The following is a 22109-nucleotide window of genomic DNA, read 5'->3' as shown; positions in this document are numbered from 1 at the left end:
GTGAAATAAAATGTGGTCTCAGAAATTCATTCTTTCAGCATGTTAAAAGTATGTAGTACAGGATAACAAACAAGAGAGTAATTCAACCACATTGCAAGCTCAGGTGAATTGGATTCAAACCCATAACAAATCACATGTAGAGTGGTGTGATAGAAGGATTTTGGTTTGGTTTGGTAATGGAATGAAGCCTTATAAAGAAAGGGTAAGATCTTAATATATTTTCTGTTCAAAATCACCCATTCCACAATATAAGGACAATTGGAAGTGCATCTGGAATCCTACAAGTGGAAGGCACATAGTTGAGCAGATACCTGCTAATTAATTAATTAATTTTCTTCCATTCGTTAAAAATTATCCTCGAAGTTCTAATCAATAGAATGTTTAATTAAATGACCAGATTAAAAGATAAGGGAGTGCCGTTTTTACCTTAACAAGCCTCTTTCCCTTGTCCCCAGGAAACAAGTAGACAGGGAAGTAGTATTAAGACACGTCTGTTGGTTCCTGAAATGGAAATATACCATTAAGCACCCGATAGTTATTTTTCTATGCATTCATGCTGACTGCATTGTACTGGTTAGGAGGCTAACCAGATATCTACTGATCTCTGGACATCAGATTTTTTATGTTGGAAGTGTAAGAAATTTGAGGGCTCACTGACCCACATGACATGGTCTTGTGAAAATTTAGTCTCTTTTCAAGATCGTGCATGAATACAGATTAGTAGATCTATGGGAAAATCTTTAAATGTTAAAGATATTAATGTAATGTTGAATTATATACTAAAGCTTTGGAACTTGACAATTTATCAGGAATTGTGGTTGTATCACGCGTGGGGGGTTGGGGGTGGCAAAAAGAATTGCATTAAAAAATTGGAAAAGTTGTATTATTCCAGCTGTCAAGGAATGGTTATTGGAAAAGTATGATCTACCTGTTTTGGAAAAGGAAGTATTTTCAACCAATCAAAAGATGCAGCAATATGTGTTATTATGGCAGATATTCTGTGATACCTCACAATAATATCTTGTATTGTTCATATTATAGTAGCGAATTAATTAGTAAACCAGTGACTAAGTATATAAGATAGATTTTTTCCTTCTTAGTTTGTATCTTTAGTTTATATTTTTAATTTTTAAAGCTTTTTTAAGATTAAAGATTGTTTTGTTATAAAAAGATAGAGATATTGAATTTGTATAAAAAACGATACCTACCAATCTCTCTCACATGTTTTGAACATGTTTTCTTCCTCGAACAAAGGGAGTGCTTTGTTCAAGATTAACAACTGAGAAAGGAATAACAGGTACATAACTGTATTCCTTAGTAGCTAATTCAAGGCTACCCTCTTCTCATCCACTGCTGAAGTGCACCATTGCAAGACAAAGTGAATCCTCCTGCTTTTCACTGGAGGGAGCTGCACCCTCCTCTTCCCCTGCAACAGAAAGCTGATTTCATTGTTTATACAAAGAATCTGCTCACCTGTGTCTGCTGCCAGCACAGTGAAGCTGAAGTCATGGTCCTGCTGCTGTCATATAGCTTGCCAAAATCCTTAGGAAAACACCCAGAAAGATCCAAAATACCCCCCTCCTCCCAATTAAATCCAATGTCTAGAAATAAAACAGCAAGAATAAATCTAAGCAGATCTCAATAACCAGAACAGTGGGAGAGGGAGAAGCTTGCTATGAATTTCCAATGTCATGCTAAAATAATAGCCACCATACAATGAAAAAATAAACTTATGGAATAGTATGAGCCTCTCTACAGACAGGGTGCTTTAATTTACCATGTTCATGATTTTGGAAAATTTGGTTATGAACCCAAGCACATCAGAATTGTATGTTAGAGCCAGTTTGGTCTAGTGGTTAAGGCTCCAGGCTGGAAACCAGGAGATGGGGAGTTCTAGTCCCATGTTAGGCATGAAAGCCGGCTGGGTGGCTTTGGGCCAGTCATGCTCTCTCAGCCCAACTCACCTCATAGGGTGGTTGTTTTGGGGAAAACAGGAGGAGGAAGGAGATTTATTTATTTATCAATCAATCAAATTTGTCGCCACCCATCTCATTGAAACTAGGTTTCTTTGCCACCTTGAGTTATTTATAAAAATAATGCAGGCAGGATAAAAAAAATCAAAAAAAGAGGCCCACTCTTAAGCTCCATACGATAGAAGTAGTAAATCACTAACAACAAAACTCTTTATTTTTTATTTATTTATTTATCATATTTATATTGCTGCCCATTTCACACAAGGTGACTCTGGGCAGCGAGAGTCTGGGATTTGTGCAAAATTGTGCTATTTGATTGTGGAACCAGAGTATAGGATATAATACAATGTAAGTTTGTTCCTCCCCCACTGCTATTGAAATTATGCCCAAACTTTGACCTTGATGGTGATTCAGCTGGACATCTAGCAATTTTACTAGAATTTCTTCTGCTGTTGTATTGATAAAGCAGGAAACAGCAGACACAGCAGGCATTGCCAGTATCTCAGCTATTGTTCTCTACTGGCCCTTGTAACAGATTTCCACACAGATGGAATTTTCATCAGTCAGCCACCCCACTCCATTGTACATGCCCACAAACAGAGAAGAGAAAGTTAGCTGTGGCGGGATACAAACCTGATCCAGGTTGTCACCACCCAATATGCAGAATACGGTTTTCAGAATTCCTCTTCAGCATGGCTACATGGATTGACCCAATCCATCTGGACAGCAGTGGGTAAGGGAGGCTGTACTAAATGGAGGAGCCTGAAACATCAAGTAGCAATTATTTCCCTCAAATACATATGATTGATTGATTGATTGATAGACAGACAGTCAGACAGATAGTCTATATTGTATATTGTTGATCATGATGATGATGATAACGATGGATACAATTTCAGAGCTGCTACTTTGAACTATTACCCTAAAATAACTATGTGTAGCTTCTCCTAATAGGAAGAATTCCAATTTTTTGTAACTGATGAGCTGGAGATGGGCACTGACCAATTAATGAATACCTTTCATGTTCTTAGGTTTTAAGATTAGCTGAGGTGAAGATGAATGCTTTAATTAAAAACTGTATCCTGTATCACTTTCTAATGTCACAAATTTTCTTGACATTTGTATTTCAGAATAAAACATCCCAATTCAACAGTTGCTTCCTCTTCTTCCATCGCAATGGATGTTTTCCACTTGATTAAATAAACGCATCATGACATTAAATAAATGCATCACTTGCAACACCAAAAATTACTGTTGCAAGTGAGATTCTGTAAATGACTGGTTGCAGCTGACTGTCAAATAGACTGCTACATTCAGGTACTGTCCTACATTGCTAATTAAAAATATACTCATGTTAGCAGCTACATTTTCTAGCAATTCTGTCTCAGCAATTTGGTACAGGGAACATTTTATAAACAGGAATGATGGGCAAGTTTTTTCCATGTGGTTATGGAATGCCCAGAATTTATCTAGTAAATTCCAGATTTGAGACAACTTGCTAGGCCCAGATTCCATCCTGGCACAGTTTGTTGGCATGGTTAATTAATGCCAGTGCTCCAGATCTGGGTTCAAGCCTATCAAATTCTCTCCCCTATCAAGCTCCTATCAAAGGAGTACTGTAAATCTTACTCCTTAGATTAATGTACTTTCTAATAAGCACCATTGCATAGAAATTGATAATCATTTCTTGCTGCTTAAGACATCAACATATGCTTTATCCTATCCTAGCAGGATACAGTTTGTTCAGACCCTTAATTTCAGATGTCTGATTTTGCTGTCAGGTAAATTGCCCAGGTCTCTGGAATTAGATTCTAGATTTGTCCTACTGGTCTTCCTTTGGTAAGCCGTCAAAATCTCTGAGAAGCCCAAGTTAAACAATGAGTTAGTACGTCTAGCCATAGCAGACAGAGTATTAGCAGTCAAGAGGAACACCTTTGTAACAAACCTGGTGGAAAGAATATGTCCTAACCCTGAAGGATACCCTTGATCTGGCCTGAGCCTGCCTTGGTTGGCTGGTCCAGAGATCCAGGCTTTGTGTGAGATCATGCCTTCTGCAAACAGTAAGTAGCCCATCTTGGATTCCCTTTAGACAGCAATGGGAGACCCCCCCCCCCAAAAGGCAGCTTTCTACCCCATCCCAATCTTCACTCCTGAAGATTGCTTTTGCTGTGAGGAAGGGGGGGGGGGGAGGGAGAGAGAACCAAAGCACCAAGGTTGTCTGGCTTCTGGAGTGAGGTGGAATCCCAGAATTAGGAAATGGGATGAGACAAGAGTTCCTATCCATCAACTATCATCACTGTGTTTTCTCTGGAACACAAACTGACATGATTAACTTCTGGAGTTCATCAGCTTAAGAGTTTCAAGATGGTCAGAAGCTGCACATTGCAAGGTCATGGAAGGGTGGTACTGATGTGAAATGGGTGTGACCCTCACACATGGAAACGGTCTGACTCTCCTACCCTGGCAAAGACAGCGATTGTATGTCACTTGCAGTGATGCTGATGGCAAACAGTTTAATGTCACTTGATTATGGCTACCAGATCTGGATTGCAAAACTCCAGATGACCACTAGATGGCAGCCATGTCCTAGCAGGACCTGGAGTGTTGCAGCCCAGATCTGGAAACCAGACATATTACTGAAAGATCAAAACAATTAGAATGTCCTGTGAAATTTAAACTGCTTTCCTACCCCCATATACAATACTCAGTGATGTGCAGGGTGCTCAGCTCTTGTAATACAGTAAGACTCTTTCCTTTACTCATTCAGCACAAATGCAGTAGCATTTAGAAGGGATGGATTGGAAAGCCTTCTGAGCAGCCTCCTGCCTCTCCCATAGCAACTGTGTCATAAAAAATGTGACCATCCACATAGCATAAGCACAGCAGAACCCCATGCATTGGCAATACACCAAGAATCTCTTACTATGCATTTCCATAAACCCACACAATGGCACAGTCCACTTGAGCCATATATTTTGAATCTATCCATAAATATGCCAGTGGGCAGAAGAGGGAAAGTATTTTTTTCCATAGACAAAATACAGTTCTCTTGTGCTGATTTTCACCTCCCCACATGGAGAACCACAAAATATCTAGGTTTTTTTGCGGGGGGGGGGGTTAGGCATACTGCAAGTTTCAACAATATAAGGTCCCAATTAAAAATTAAGTTTAAAAAAGCTGCAAGTTCCAGAGTTTGAAGGAGTTGAACAGCCAGGGATTTAGCCATGGGAGGCTTATCCAGGGAGTATTTCCTTGGTTTGGAACTCATACATGTATTAAAAGCATAAATGTAAAATTCATGTTGCTTGCTTCCCAGTAGCTGATTTGCCATTTCTTGTTCCCTGTCTGATTCAAATGTACAGATGGACTCTGAAAAATAAATGAAAGATCAATGCCTCTGCGCTGCTGAATTAATCTTAGATCATCCCAAATCATCAACAATTTTTTGTAACTGTATCAAACTTTCAAACCAGTATCAATGGTAATAAAGATGATACAGTTATTGTAGTAACAATGGCAAACAAAACTACGTTTTAGTTAAACTAACATCCCCAAAACTATATGGCAAAAAAAATAGATAATTTTAATAGTGAAAACAGAAAAGAAAAAACTCCCGATCCAAAGGGTACCAGGATGCCATGCAGTGACATCTCATAAGGAGATATTGGGAGTTTTTTCTTTTCTGTTTTCACTATTTATGTCACCTTGTGAAATGTCACTGCGTGGCATCAAGCCTAACGTTCATGCTAGGTATTACTCAGACTGCTCTTGTACCCTTTCGGTCAAATGCAGACCTTGGAAACTGTTTTACCCTTCTAGCACCACAACAGTACTGGGGAAAGCACACCATTTTTCAGGAGCACATGCATAGTGAGCAATTCAGATATGCAGATGGGAGACAGCTTCCCAGGGCATGGTTTGAAAGCACATGATGTGTGATTAGGTCAGTGGATTTAATGGTATGTTCAGTTTCTGTGAGAGATTCACCTGTTGAGCACAGGACATTCCTCACTTACCAGTTGAGAGAATAGCCTTCTCAGCAGATCATACTGAGGCCTTAAGTACAAGACTGAAAAAGTCTCCACCTTAGCAATATGGGAAATAAATTAGATTCTAAAGTGAAAGCAATCCAATTGCTGAGATTTCTTTAACTTTTTCCAATCTGCTTTCAATCAATTTTGTTGAAAGAAATACTGAACAATCTTGCTTTCTGCTGAAGTGGATGGACAACAGAACAAGAGTGGCTGAATAAATGAATTTCACAATGGAAAAAAATGGGATATAAAATAAATAGGTATTTGTACATTTAAGCAGACTCTCAAAGAAAGATTAACAGCATCAAGTTCAAGTGAGCCTTTTTGCTTTAGGTCACATGAATGAGACTTTGGAAACATGGATCCACAAACTGGCTGCTGCTAATTTCTTTAGAGCAGTTTTTTTCAACTTTGAGCTCACAATGAGCTCTAATTAAAATGGTATATGACCATACCCATTTGTACATATGAGAGAAAAGATGCAGCTCTTGGTGCTCAGCAGGGTTAGGAGGAAAGTTTCCCATTTTCTGTACACCCTTATGTGCAATGAGCTAATTGCCAACAGATACCTGGATTAAGGCCACACTGATTTTTAAAAGGTTTTTTTTTTAGTATCTATGCTAATCAGAATGAGTAATCATAATAATCATGCTTCCTTCCTATAAATACTTGGGTTTGTGGGCAAAGAGGACAGAAAATATCCAGTGGCCTGGAGCTATTGTTAAAACCTAATTTTATGTGGTTCATGTAAATAGTGTGTATGTGTGAAACAGAGAGGGAGCATGGATATAAGATAGAGAATGTCGTGTGCATTGCAGCAGCCCAGCGTCCTTCGGAGGCTGAAAAGCAAGAGCAGAATATCTGAAAGCGCAGATCCTGCTGGACTTTTATCCTAAACCAATTTCTTCTTGCATTTACTCTTGAATGGAGGTACTGAGGAGTTGCAGCATTGGTCCTGACAAGCCTCTGAGCAGAACTGAACAGAAGCAGAGGAAGAACAAGAAGTTGCTTTTATAGACCATTAATTAAGCTTCTGTTCTATATACTGTAATCTTTCATGTAACAACTTGTAGATACCTTCTCTAATCTGGTAAGGACTGGGTGAGTTTCTAACTAGTATGTGTGTTCATGTGAGGTGAACATGAATCTTTCACGTATAGGTAAAATATAGCATTACTGTAGCTTTTTAGCTTTAGGTACATTTGACAACCTGAAATAAAATTCTACTTGCCCCCCCTTTTCCTATTTTTAATAACATGATTTTTAAATCATAAGATGGATGCTTTTGTTTTCATCTCTTCAAAAGGAGATAGGGTAGTTGAATTTTGTTAAAAAGAAGTATTTTGAAAAAGGTAACAGATAAATTGCAGCTTACCTATTGCTAAAGAAACAAGAAATTTAGGCTAAACCACTATTATTGGGTAATCAGTTGGCTTCAACAGTGTCAAGAACTTCCTTTGCAGTGGAAAGAAGATTTCATCTCTGATCTATAAAAAAGGAAATCACTAAATCTATCCAAAGTCATACATATCTATTTCCTTACTGAATGCAGACTACAAACTGTTTATGGCAATACTTGCGAAGGCAATAAATGGACTTTTAACTGAATTAATACATCATACATCCTTATCAAACTGGATTTGTTCCAAAAATATACATGAGAGACATCAGATATAACTTGAATGTTACTGATCATGTAAATCAGAAAAGTAAGAAGGTGGCTATGACTCTTTCTCAATGCAGAGGAAACTTTTGATAATTTGTAAGGGTCTTTGAAAATGAACTCTGGGTCTAACTGTGTGATCCCTGTGAGTCACACAGATACAGAGTATAAGGAACAAGGAGTCATGATAACAGTAAATGGTTTCTATCACAAACATGTACCATAATGAACTTTTACCTGCCTTATTCTTGTTGGCATTAGGGTCAGGAATTAAATTAGCAACTCACAAATATAAACTGAAATTATATATTGATGATGTTGTACTCATCAGTTACTCAACCAAAGTAACCACAAATATTTAGAATTGATAATAGAATATATATACCAGTATGGTTTGCTGTCAACATTGGATCAATAAGATAAAATTCAGTTGTTGTCATGGAATTTAACTGAGAAAGAATTTCTGTACAGGATTTAACATTACTGCAAATACAGGCAGTCCTCGTTTAGCAACCACAATTGGGATTGGCAATTTGGTTAAGTGAAGCGGTCGCTAAGTGAAACATCACAATTTTATGATTTTACTTCAGCTTTCCTTTGCCTTATGCACTGTAACCTGCAAAGGTCATAAAGGCAAGGATTGGTCACAAAGGTACTTTTTCATCACCACTGTAACTGCAAACGGTCGCTAAATGAATTTGTTTCTAAATGAGGACGACCTGTATGTAGGAATGACTTGACAAAAATAGTATCTATTTAAAAATAGTTACTCACACATCTGGAAAAATGTAACAGCAGATATTTTAAGATGGAGAAAGTTAAAACTGTCTTGGTTAGGAAGAATTGCAGCCATTACAATAAATAATCTACCAAGGATTAATTTTCTGTTCCAAATTATTCCAAGAAAAATTGAAAATAAGGTATTAAATGACTGGCAGAGGCAAGTAACACAATTTGTATAGTCCAATAAAATACCAAGGATTAAATTTACAATGCTACAGGATTTGAAAGAACAAGGTAGCCTGGCAGCTCCCATCTTTAAACTATATTATGAAGCTGGTTGTCTAACCTGAATTACTGATTAGATCATATCACCTCATTACCTCTACTGAAGGAGCAAGACTCTCAGATGATCTGCACAAATATCTTCGGACTGATACAAACAAAAGTTTATATGCGATTATGTAATAATAAGCAATGTATTAAAGGATTGGGATAAATACAGGAAAAGAATCAGAATTATCACCTCTCACCTTGTTATTAAATATTGATCTTTATGAAGAGGAAAGCACTGCTCAGTGGAGAGATATCAACTCAGATAAACTGCAAGATTTTATTTTTTAATAAGGCAAATATAACATCTTTTGAGACTTTCTCCTTGGAATAGCCAGAACCACGCTACCAGTTTCAGTATCTTCAAATAAGCAATAGTTTTAAAAGAATTGCAAAAACCAAAGGGAAACAGTTAGACGCTTGACTCAATTTGAAAACCTTATTAACACATAATTTGGAGATTTGTTGGGCCTTATTTATAAACTATCAATGAAACATGAGTCAGAAAATGAGCTAGTTAAAGACTATGATTAAATGGATGCAGAATTTAGATACAACAATGGACATGCACAAGAGAAATGTTAATGGAAGAGAAACATTAAATTCACACCAAATATTAGAGAAAACTGGTATATGTTCTACATGAGTATATTACTCCAGTATTAATTGCTAACATAGACAGTTCATTCTCTAAAAATTGTTGGAAATGTTACAACCACATTGGATTATTTTTCTATATTTGATGGCAATTTAGTAAAGTCTAACAATTTTGGGAAAATAATTTATAATGAAAAAAATTCTAAAAACTAAATTTCCTTTTGAACTTATTTTTAAAAAAGTAAATATTACTAAACTTTACATTCCCACAAAGTATACTGAATTAGTTTTGCATATGGCAACTATTACATGGATACTTGTACAGTATGTACAGTACCTTCTGCATGGCTAATTAAGTTGTAGGAGTCTGCTTCAGTGTCCAAAATAACTTACTATCTTAAAAGTAAATCTGACACAGAATTTAACTCAATTTGGAAACCATTTTTGAACTGTAATTCTACATGCAGGCTTGTACCACATCCAAAATTTGAGTTTCTCTTGAAGTCTAAATATTTTAACCTTCAAATAGATCTTCAACTGTTCGGACAGAAGTTATTCCAATTCCTAATCTCATTTTATGATCTATATTCTGCTGACTGCTATTGATATTTATATATGACCTCGATTTTAACAATGATCTGGAGCTTTTAAAACAATATATTCAGTTATTTAAAACTAATTAAATATTGAAAAAATTAACCTAGTCCTATGCTTGTAAATGCCATTTATTCATGTTGTGTTCTCTTTCTTTCTGTCTTTTCTCCTTGTCTGCTTTTCTTTTCCCTTTTCTCAGAAATGCTTAATAAATATATGATTAAAAAGGGGAACAAGGCTACAGAGCTACTAGTCTCTGGCTACATGCCTCAGAGCTACAAAGACCAGGGGTGATGCTACAGAGTTTATTTTCCACCTTATCATCATCAGGCCATTTGTAGGTAAATCGCTCAGACTGTGAGCCCCCTCTCTCTCAAAAGCTGGTATTAAGGGGAAAGAATCAGGGCAAGGTACTTCTTTCCTCCATGAAGGTGGTTGGTGGCAGTACTACATAACCCAAAACCAGAAGCTGCACCAAGGCAAAAGGGAAGCCAGGCCCAAAGGCATAGTTGGGAAGGTTCAGACCCCTCTGTTATTTGCCAATGTGCGTCCCATCTCCAGCTGTTCTTCCAAAGAGGTCCTCTGAACTTGGGAATGAGAATGGATGTTTGCAAAATGCTGCAGAACAAGAACACCTTCTGTTCGTATCTCTTAAATGGTTAGCCAATTCCCCATTAAATCAAGAGGCAGAAAGGGATCAAAGGGATCAAGAAGGACTCACCTTAACACACACACTGATAAAAGGCAGGGCCAAAGTATGTACATAACCAGTTGGCAACTAATCTAATCCTTTTCCTTGCAGTAAACCTGATTAACAATATTTTAAGAGAATCTCTCTCTTAAGGCATTTGGTTATTCTCTATTTACATCTTTTTTTTTAAATTTCATCTTTTAAAAATGAAACTTCCATAGAGAACATGACACTGTATCTGGATATATAAGGTAAGGTTATTTACAGAGAGAAAAATGATGGTACTGGTAATAGTTTATCTTGTTTGTGTAAGAGTGAACTTGGGTACCCTTCTCCAAACTTGTCCCTTCTACTGTAGACATTTTGGACTTCCGTGACCCTCAAGACAGCATTGCTATTAGTCATCCCATTTAAAGCATATGGGAGATGGTCCGATACATTTAGAGGGCATCAGAGATTATGGGGAGGGGGCAACTTGCCAAGCAATTCATACAAAGATTGTAGAGCCATGTAAAACATCTGACTGCTGAATTCTGTGAGCTTCCTTAAATAAAGCTGAACTCAACTAAAACTTAAAAATGTTGAACAAAACCACACAGAATACAACTTTGGACATACAAGGATGCGATTAAATCAATGGCTCAGTAGCTTAATTTGGGGATTAATCAGAAGCCTGCCTTTGAAGATTAGCTCTGACTGAGTTTGGGCTGGCTGATTCAACAGGACAGGTCAAACATCCATGGGACAGGTCAAACATCCAGGCAGAGGCCCTTAGAATAAAAGAAACTACCATGATATCCAAATAAGACTTTAACTTGCTAATTTGCCCAGAGATGAAGATGCTTAACAATTGGACAGTGTTTCCGCCAGGGTTTTAATTAGCTAGTATGTAGGTTCCTTTGTGGAGTGTTTGAAAAAGAACGATTTAGAAATCAGAAATATATTTGCATTTTTCCAGAGTTCTAGCGTTCTGCTCACATGAAAGTTCCTACTAACTGAACTTCAAATAATTATTTTTGCTTCTTGTTATCAATCCCTTAACAAAAAAGGTATACTACACAAAGAGCTAGGGTGATGCTAATGAGCTCATATTTAAACGTCATACCTGAGCCTCCCAGAAACAATCCCTAAATTGTTACTAAGTAATCATTTTTGCCAATTTAACTCTTATTAGCAGATTACTAAAAGTAATTCAACTTTATAGGCAATATTCTCTACATAAAATGGGAGGCAGTTATCAAAATCTGACTGTGTGTGTCCAAACTCATTTATTATTTTTGTATGTCTTGGATTCTTACATTTATGATCTAAATCTTAAGTATATTTAACAGCAAATGCCAACACACACAAATACTGATTGGACTTGACACATTTGATGTAAACATTATGCCACACCTCCAGAGGGCGTACTGATCATTCCAAGGCAAGCTGAAGGAGCTCTTCATGCCATGGCTGTGTAACAAACAAGTACTGCCATCTAGTGACCAGTCTTTCTGAATTTCACACAATATTCAAAAGAGATCATTTATATAGAGATTTGTATTCCACCCTCCTAATGTATCATTTTATAGTTTATGCTCTAAGATACAAACAGAAGATGTTGGGGTAGAAGTATTTGGGGAACATCTGATATAAGTCAATCCCCACTAAAATTGCATCAGATATTCTGTGAATGAGAAACTGCTGTTCAATGATAGAGTACATATTTTGCATGCAAAATAGCCTAGGACCAAACTCTAAAGGGAATTACCGGTTAGAATAGACAATATTGAGTACGATGAGCACAATGGTCTGATTTGGTATAAAGCACATTCATTTATCTTCACACACATTTATGGCATAGGCTTCAATCATGTACATTTTGGCATACCCAAAAAATCATTACGTTTCTTTGGAGTTTCTGTAGCCTACGTTCCTACAAACTGTTCCATAATATTTGTGTTTCTTAAACATATATTTTTATCTTATCTGCTCAAAAGTTGGCACTTGTCATGACTGTCAACACATTATTTTTTTTGTTCCATTCAGGTAACTAAAGTCACCACAGACCTTCGAACTAGAAAAGCTGCTGATAATTTATTTGAAAAATAAGACACAGTGCTAGGATTGCCATAAAACTTAAAAGAAAATGTTCAAGAACAAGGAAGGGACATGGAAGCCAAAGTAAGTTCACTTGCCCATTCTATTACACGCAAAAGAACACTGAATGCTAAAAATTCTGTAGATGGAATAACTTCAGAACCTGATTCCAGCTATAGTATTCTCATAAGATCTTGTTTCCTAACACTGAAACCAATTTTTTTTTTTTTTAAATGAAGGATCAGGGAAAACAAACTTTCGAACCATGACCTGAATAACACTCCAGTACATATCCTGAGAATGTAATGTTTAAAACTGGAAGCCAATTATGGCTTGTTATATATCTTTTAGGTTTCTTACCAATATGAAGTTTGATATCTCAAGATTAAGACTAGCATAAAGGGATCTCTTTGCCTCAGTCATAAGGTCGCTCATAACAGAAGATGAGCCTTTTGTTCCAAAGACAAAATGCCCCAAACTATGGCATCAGCTCCTTTTCTGCTGTTACCAGAAAAGTTCCAGACTAGAGGCCAAAGTCCCACCTGCAATTTTCTATCAAAAAGAGGTACCTGTGCAGATAAAACTATTGTTGCAGGAATAGGCAGAGCCAAGGCAGACCTTCCAAAAATTTGAATAATATCTTTGCTGAATAACTGGGTTTGAAGACTTCCTCTTCTCAGCAAAGGCACATGTGAATAGTAAGGGGGGAAGGAAGGTGGAATAGGGAAGAATAAGGCAATTCTTCACTAGGTTTGTTCTGCCAGATCAATAGCTTGGTTGAATAAAGCAGGGAGTGGGCTAAGTCCTAGGATGCAACGGAGGGGGAAAAAAGGCCATACAGGCATTGCACACTTTGTACCACTAGGGGTCAGCACAGAAACAAGCTACAATTGTAAAGTAGTTTTTACTGAGGTGAAAACTATGTCAAGAGAAGCACTTCAATGTCCCTTAATGCTCTGCAGCAGTTAGAGCAATAAACCAGGAACAGAACTTCTGCCATCTCTCAGCAGTTCATCTGACCTGCTTAAAAGTATGAATTCTTTCAATTAGATAAACTCAATGCCCTCATATTTGACAGAACCAATGCGAGTTTCAGGTAACAGGCAACGCCCATCCAGCATGAAGGCAGTGATATAGGTTGCCACATGTCCAGCATCCTCTTCAGATTTTAATGCCACAATTATCTGATCATCAGTGTCAGGGACAAACTTGAAGGAAGAGAAGCCATGGGTGGGAATGATATCACCAATATGGCTCATAGTGATATCAGTAAAGTCTGGTGTGGAACTAAGAAGCAAGTTGGTGCCACGATGCTCATCCTCCTGCTCATTGTAGCGTCCATGGCTGGCACGGCGTGGCAGGAAGAACCAGCGTTGCAGTCTCTCGCTCCAAGAGGCAGACTCATGGATCAAGTAACCTGGGAAGTATATAGAACCAAGATAGACATCCACAAGCGACACCAGATGAATTATAATACAGCATCAGCTGGCATAGTTCCAAGGGAAAAGAACCGGACTATTACAACATTAAAGGATGGTGGTAGAAACTTTATAGATATTGATTTTGGTAAATCATAGGCAGCACAAGAATAAAGAGGAGACATTATGCTCTGCCTTCTCTCTCTAAGGACACCTGTATTTTTGATCCTAAAAATCCAAATCCTCTTTGCCTCTTTAATTCCAACAATTAGGTGCATATAAATAAAGCCTTCATTTTTCAGGAAAAAAGTATTAGAAACAGAATTACACACACTATCCAGATGCTGGCAGGTTTATTATGTTGCACTACAAGCCTGTCCATTGCTCACCTGGAGGTTTGATCCCAGCTGCAGTCCGGAGTGCATTGTAATTGGTCACCCAGTTCTCATGAGCCACATCACCTTTGTAGCCAATGACTTTCACCCATTCTGGATTTTGATTGAGCACCTCTCCCGTAGTTGTGGTCCATTCTTTGCCCAGGCCTCCTACATAGAGATGCTCATCCTTCACTGCCAACCATTCTGCCTTAAATCCTGAACAAAATGAGAGACAATGTAAGGCATCACTTATCCAACCTGAACTATCCACGGACAGTTCCCTTAAGATAAACTTCACAGTATCCTCAGGAGGTTAAAAGGGGTCTGTCTGGTGTTAGGAGAAAAAAACTCTGTTCAAAACATGAGTAAATTACAGTTTGACCAAATTACCTTACCAACTATTTTCTTCAACATAAACTTGCCTCCCTCACCACCAACCCCCGTCTCTATATTCTTCATGTGCTTCCAAACAGCCTCTGGTGTTAATAATTCTTTGCTCTTCCAGTGTAAGTTACAAGTGCAAGCTACTTTCCAAATCATCTGGTGCTACTGTATACTTTCTATCTCTTTACATCAGTGGTTCTGGGGACCCTTGGGTGTCCTGGAGACTCTTTCAGGGGGTCCGCAAAGTCAAATAAATTATTTTAAAATTTCTCAGTTTTAATTTCTAATACAGTACAGTAAATCCACATAAACCAAAGCTCTTAGGAATCTTCAATCATTTTTAGGAATGTAAAGGAGTCCTAACACCAAAATGTTTGAGAACTGCTGCTTTACATCATTATACTCTGCACATAAAAATGCCTTAGTGTCATGATCTTTATATGGATTACGATCCTGATACAGGTAATAAGACAACGTACCCAGAGCAGCTCAATACATTTCTGATGTTTTACAACAGACACCATTTTTATCAGTTGTATTTAAAAACAAAACAAAACATACAGGTAGTCCTCGACTTACCACAATTGGGACCAGAATTTCCATTGCTAAGTGACGTGGTTGTAAAGCAAGATGTCACGTGACTGCATTGCTTAGCAACAGCAATCCCAGCACTCTCTGTTGCAGTCATTAAGCAAATCCACCAGTCATTAGCCGAGGATCCACTCCAATCCAAGCCATTCCAGGCTTCATCCCTCCCAGCCCCAAGCCTCAGTAAGGTAAGGGCCTCCCTCCACCCCATCCCTGTCCCTGTCCCTGTCCTTCTGGCCGCCCTGAACCCTGCCTTGCGGGGTGGCAAGCAGCCCCAGAACCACGCAGCTCTGGGGTTGCTTGCCACGCCCTGGGAAGCCACAGCTGTCCCAGCCCAATCCCAGCCAGAGTCGCCCTTGCCACCCTGCATTCTTGAGGCCCTTCCCATGCTGTGCTCTGCCACCCCAGCTGACCTTTACCGTCTTCTTGCAAAGGCAGGTGCTGGTCACATGAGGCCATCTTCCCCAGTTCTTGCAAGGAAACCACGAGGGGAAGAAAGCCTCACATGGCCAGTAGCTGCCTTGCAAAGGGCCAGGCACGCCTCATCAGCAGGAGGAGCAAAAAGATGGCAAAGGTCAGCTGGGGCAGCAAAGCGTAGGGTAGCAGGGGGCCAAAAGGATATGGGGGAAGATAGGCAGGTGGGGGAGTTGAAGCGCCCCATGGTCGTGTAGGCGGGCTGCCAAGTGCCTGAATTTTGATCATGTGACTGTGGAGGCACTGCAACAGCCATAACTTTGGGCACCAGTCGTAAGTCCCTTTGTTCAGTGCCACTAACTTCGAATGGTTGCTGAATAAATGGTTGTAAGTCAAGGACTACCTGTAACACTGGAAAACTGTTCTAGCTTTTTCTTCTTGCAGTTTTAATGGTATTTCTATAAACTGCCTTGAGTCATTAAGGGTGTGAGCAACATAAGACACACTAAATAAATTAGTATAAAATGTTACATCACTCTTCCATTGAGGTGTGCATATCTGTATACATAATGGAAACAGAACTTCCCATTCACCATTATTTTAACAAAGTGAATAATGGAAGAAGCATTACAGCTACATGAACAGTGCTATAACATTCTTAATAAAACTGTTTCAGTATTATTTTAATATATTAAAAACACAGCCAAAAATTCCAAACTAAAAGCACTTCAAATGTTATGATCCTCACTTTTTTGTTACTTTTAGAGTATATTTCTTTCTTTTTTTAATTTGGAAGATGCTGGGGGGAGGCTTTTAGGCCAAAAGGCAGAATAAACAATTCTAAAATAAATGTCTCTTACTTTTACCTCTAAAGAAGTTTTACCTCTACTGGACAACATAACAGAGTTATAGTGAATCAGGTAAATTTCAAAAAGGAGGCATGATATTTAGAGAATTCTGAAAGATTTCTGGTGGCCATAGGTTTACTAGAGGCATCAAGAAACTGGAGAACTACATAGAGGGTAGGGAATCTCCCAAAATAAAACCTAGAACTTAAACCTGAGCTCACCTTTGCCAACTGTGCCATCTCCATCAGATAAGATCACCCAAGGTACTACCCTGGTGTCATCAATCTGATAGACCACACCCGTGCGATCATCCACAGCATAGAGTTTGCCATTAAAGACTACCAGTTCAGAAAGCTCCATGCCACGCCCTTTTTCAGCTAGGTGAGATTCCAATATATGGTCCTGGGTATCCCACTCGACAGAGACATGGTCCCCACTGGCTGACAATGTGAGATAACCCTTTTTCAAGTAGCTGAACCAGGTATGTTCACTGGGACCCTTGGAGTTTGTGTCAAGGTCAGCAATGAGTCCAATACGGTACCGCACACCTTCTGGGATCCGCTGGGGTGGTGACAGTGGGTAAGTGTCATTATACCTCTCACCAGGTAGGACACTGAGCCTCCAAGTATGAGCATTGAGAGGAACTGGCCTGTTCACAGGGGATGAACGCTGGAAACAAAGGAGCAACAACACAAGGACAAGGGCCAGAGTGGTCACCACAATGGCCTTCCAACGCAGGCGGAAGCGGGGGTCAGCTGCTTTGGTCATGGACGCCAGCACCGGAAGACTGCCCACACTAATCCTCAAGGGATTCAGAGGATCATCCCATTGCAGGCGTGGACGGGCTGAGATGGGCATCAGCCTGAGGTTCCTGGGAACCTGGGAAAGAAAACACAAGGTCAGCAAGAACACAAAAGGATGAACATGCCATGGAGTACTGTGAGAGTTGCCCATGTCTATGGGTAAAGGACAAGGAAAAAACAAGGAACATGGAAAGAGTTGCAGCAGCATGTAAAAAAGTCAGACAACTGACTGAAAATTCTGTAGTGGAACAGGAAACAAGGCTAGGTAGCCTGTGGTCCTTCCAACAATATGTTAACTGGATACCTGCTGGAGCTAGAGGAAATTGCATAAGAGAAACTGACATGTAAGAAGCAGAACTGCCAACTGATTAAGGAATTTTAATTGGTTAATGGTTTTCTCTTTAGCTAACACAATATAGGTGAAAAACCTGATTAAATGTGTCCTATTAAAGTAAAATAGCTTACAGTCTATTATCTTGCCTTTCCTCCAAGGAGTTCAGAATAGCATTGGCACCACCTCCCATTTTACTGTCAAATGCTTCCATGAGGTAGGTCAGGCTAAAAGACACGACTCAACTAAGGTTGCTCATTAAGCTCTATCCAAGTGAAGTCCAAATCTTTTACCACAGAGGCTCTTCACATACAAAACTACCCTCCACTGTTTGAAGATAATGGTATGTTTAAAACTAGACATGAGAACCAAAATAGTAAACAGCAGTACATTTACAAGGTGATCTCAACTCACAGAATTTGTTCTCAACAATTAAAATGGATTCACAATAATCAGTTAAACCTTTGCTACTAAACGGATTAAAGTAAAATTTCAACCCTCAACAAAATGGTGCTAGAAGGTGGCAAATGAGAACATAAAAGGTAGTGTGCTGAAATTATGTAACACACAACTCTTCACCTCCAGCAACTTTTTTAGTCCAGTTCCCCTCTCATCATCAATGAGTATGTTCCATGGCTACAACCAATAGTTACCACCAAATATTTTCTACATGCTCTTTGAGAAAACACAAGATTTAATACTTCACCCACCAGTAGGAAATACCCCATCCTAGATAATTGTCTCTTTTCATTACACTGAGTAGAAATTAATACCCTTCCCGACCTGTTTGACTGCTCCAGAATCATATCTTGCTGGAACTTCAGGGGAGAAGCTTCACCCACAGAATAGAACAGGTGGCAGAGCTCAACTCCTCCTGAAGAAGGATTGAGGAAATACAATCAGGAAATGTCAACAGGTCAAAGATTGCTCACTTGCCCAACCAGTTCTACTTAAAGACCCAACAGATTTTTTTTTTCCTACTCAAACAGTTATGGTGCTGTAATATGTCTCAGATATTGCAAACTCCACACTCTCCATAGCTTATATAATAGCAGTTCTCCCAGTGTTATTCTATACTACTAGATTTACCATACATCCTGGACTAGATTAAACAGCATCACAGTGAGACAATAAGAAGGGAGCTTTTTTATGGTAAACATCCAAGGTGCACATGGAAACTGAAAGTCAGATGTTAAATTTCCATCAACAGTTCCACAGCCAATTTGCCCATAAGAATCCATCCACTGGAAGTTATGAAGAGCTGAAAACATTTCTGCATTGACAACTCTCAGTTGGTACAATGACAGTGCTACATCAGAAGTCTTCCTGAGTGAGACATTCTGGGGAATAAAATGTTCGATAACGGCTAAATTTCTGGGGCAAGATGTGCACAGAGACACGACTGGCATCATTGTGCCTAGGCAAATATCTTCCTGTCAAGAGAAGTAACTGCTTCAGTATTCTACAAAATGGCTAGAGAAACTTCACAGCATTCCACAATTGTGAATATTAGTGTCATTGGCACCTGAATCAAATCAATGGATGGGAGCAGGCCTGGCAGAAATGAAAAGCATGTATAGACAGTTGTCCAAGGGCCCAAAAATTGCCACTGCCATTCTGTGCTTTTCTGCTCATCCATGTGCTCCCACTATCCATTATCTTTCTCTTCTTCACTATCAAGATGTTTTTGGGTGGAGTAGCATTATCAGATACTTCATTGTGGGGATGAACAACTAGAGCAAACTGAAGCTTATTTTTAAAGGGCTACTGCTGTCTTCATCAATTCCATCAACATATTGCAGGAACAAGGGGTTCAATGGGAGGCAAACCAGGAAAGAGGCAGAAGGAGGCAGCACTGGATGGACAAGAGAGTGGTCAGTATCTGCATCACCAGAACCCAAAGGCTGTGACCTAAATCACAGGGGTCAACTGGCTGTGTCCTACTTATTTTCCTCCCTCTCTGAAAGCTGACACTAGACTTGCAGGTAAGAAAATAAAATCATTCCATATACAGCAAAAGCAATACTATACACAGGCTGGCCCAACCTCTGAGGATGGAAACAGTAATTTGATTAACTGAAAAATGCCTTGCTTATAAAGTGGATAGGGTAGTTTGGGAGGTAAACTGAAGCCAATGGAACAAAAAAGAAAAAGAAAGGTGTCAAATGCATTCTCCTCGTATTCAGTCCCACCAGTTTTTCCTGAGAATCCAGGTATCTGGCAAAAGAAACAAAAAACAAACCCCCCTACATCTCCCCCTTTCTAACCACTCACCGACCAGGCTCCTCCCCACACCGGGAACAACCGGAGGAGGGAAGATCTTTCTGCAGCAAACCCTCCCTCCAAAATGACTGCAGATCCCGACATGCACCACACCCAAGAGTTTACTACAGATCCCAACACCCCTTAGTTTACCAAGAGAATATATTGCACTTCCTGTACACAGAAAAACTACATTTCCCACCATTCACTGCACAAGAAGTAAGTGAGGCTGAAGTCAGAGGTGAAATAGAAAAGGTACAGTATACAGTGGCTGTTGGCTCAGTGATAATGCATTACATCCAGATAGGTGTCCTTTAAACACAAAAAATGGACATCTGGAAATATCACAAGGTAACAAACTATGAAAGAAATAATACAAACTCAACCAAATGTATTTCAGATAATTTAACACTGCAGGTAATTGGAGCAGAGTGGTGTAAGCACCTCTTTATATGTGTGGCTGCTATGCCCGTTCCTTCTGAAAACATTTTAGTGAGAGAACATGGTGGATGGCTAGGTAAGCAGGGAGTAGCAGCTAGCCTGTCCTGAACAGTTACCCAGCCTTGCTAACCACCATCATCAGGCCCACTCCTGTCAAATTATTTGGCACATCTTTGCCAGACACCTGGGTCACAACTGTGGCTACGTCAAATGGGCCCTTTGTGCAGGGACAACAAACATATGCTTTCTTGCAAAAGAAGGCAGCCCAAACAATTGCCTCTTCCATTTTTTTTTCCTCCTTTGCTCAGAAAAATTAAAACGCTACTGAAAAGATCCCATTATCCATTTTCATACAGAAAAAAAAAAGCAGCAAAATACATAATTACAAGAAAACCCTTTTAAAGATTTGTTGATAATCTGTGTAAGGTATCTGTCCTTCAAAGAGCTGCTCAAAGTGGCAAAATTTCTACTCAACATTGGTAAGAGTAAACAGATAATTAGCAGTAGCTTTCCTGAACATTTTTCACTCACAACTGAGGAGTGCTGTGAAGTTCTAAACATTCTGTAAATGTAAAATAGTCACCACTTTGGTAGGAAGAACTTGCCTTTGGAGAAAGAAGCCAATGCTTCCATCCACATCTCCATTTAGCTGAATTACAACAGTGAGACTTTCCTGTACATCTAAACCTGGAAGACTTTAGGTCCAGCACTTACACTCACTGAGGGTCGTATATGCATAAATATTTTCAGCTATTGGTGAACCTCAGCAGGTGATTTCTCCCATTATACCGCGGCCATGGAACTGCTGCTGGAAATCTTTCATCCAATTCCTAATATCCATAAGCAACCCCCCCCCCCGCAAATCTTCTTTGCAGTTCTACATTTTCTCACTGTGTGTTGCTAGACTTACAGTGAGTCTGGTAGCAGAGAGCGGCACTAGAACTTTTGCTGTAGAGGGCACGGAAATCCTGGCGTTTGCAGAATCGGAGACACTTTATTCTGCCTCCGCTGTCTGAGTAGCACACAAAGGAAGCCCTGCGGGGTCTTTAAGCGAAACGCGTTGAGCGAACTCAACGATCTTTCAAGCTGCTGATATTTCCTACATCCTAGTTGGGGAGGATCTGCCCGTAGGTGAGGCTGGTCTAAGATTCGAGAACACGCGAACAGGTTTAGAACTCCCGAAGCCTTAACGCCAGTTCCAAACGAGGAGTTCGGAACCATTTCCCGGGGCGGTTTCAGATGGGCGAGGTCATCAATCCGGAGTCCCCGGCCTCTGAGGGGGACAAACGCCACCCACTGGCCCCTATCCTGCCTCCTGTGTCCTAACGCTCCCCGAACAAGCTCGCCTCACCCTCACCACCGAAAACGCTTCTGAGGCCGGGGGGTGGGCCCACCACCATTTTTAAACGGCCTTCGCGCCCGCCATCTTAAGCTACCCAAAATACCACGCTCGAGGGCGGGCAGGGCATTTCGGGTAATTTAAGATGGCGGGCGCCGGCTGTCGCTCGGAAACGTCGTCGCTGGTCTTCTTCCTCCGGAATCTCGCTGAGGTGGATGGA

The 22109-nt window shown here is 39.7% G+C and overlaps 1 protein-coding gene across 7 annotated transcripts; it reads right to left on the bottom strand.

Moving 5' to 3' along the window:
- Positions 1-4140: 4140 nt before the first annotated feature.
- CANT1 (calcium activated nucleotidase 1) lies at positions 4141-21993 on the bottom strand. 7 transcript variants are annotated; one of them, XM_025165446.2, is made up of 5 exons: positions 21902-21962; positions 18631-18721; positions 16935-17592; positions 14492-14695; positions 4141-14101 (listed from the first exon to the last, which is right to left on the bottom strand). In XM_025165446.2, exons 3-5 carry the CDS (start codon positions 17569-17571, stop codon positions 13731-13733), a joined length of 1212 nt encoding a protein of 403 aa, XP_025021214.1. In that variant the 5' UTR covers positions 17572-17592; positions 18631-18721; positions 21902-21962; the 3' UTR covers positions 4141-13730. The 7 variants fall into 7 exon arrangements, with proteins under 7 accessions (XP_025021214.1, XP_025021213.1, XP_025021216.1 ...); XM_025165445.2 differs by having other exon boundaries at positions 21461-21958; XM_025165448.2 differs by lacking the exon at positions 21902-21962 and adding an exon at positions 20122-20146.
- Positions 21994-22109: the final 116 nt, after the last annotated feature.

Source organism: Python bivittatus, unplaced genomic scaffold (assembly GCF_059951505.1).
Source record: "Python bivittatus isolate LINGU-HERP-01145 unplaced genomic scaffold, Pbiv_v1 ctg000220_np1212, whole genome shotgun sequence".
NCBI lineage: Eukaryota > Metazoa > Chordata > Lepidosauria > Squamata > Pythonidae > Python > Python bivittatus.
This window is presented reverse-complemented; position numbering and strand designations above follow the sequence as displayed.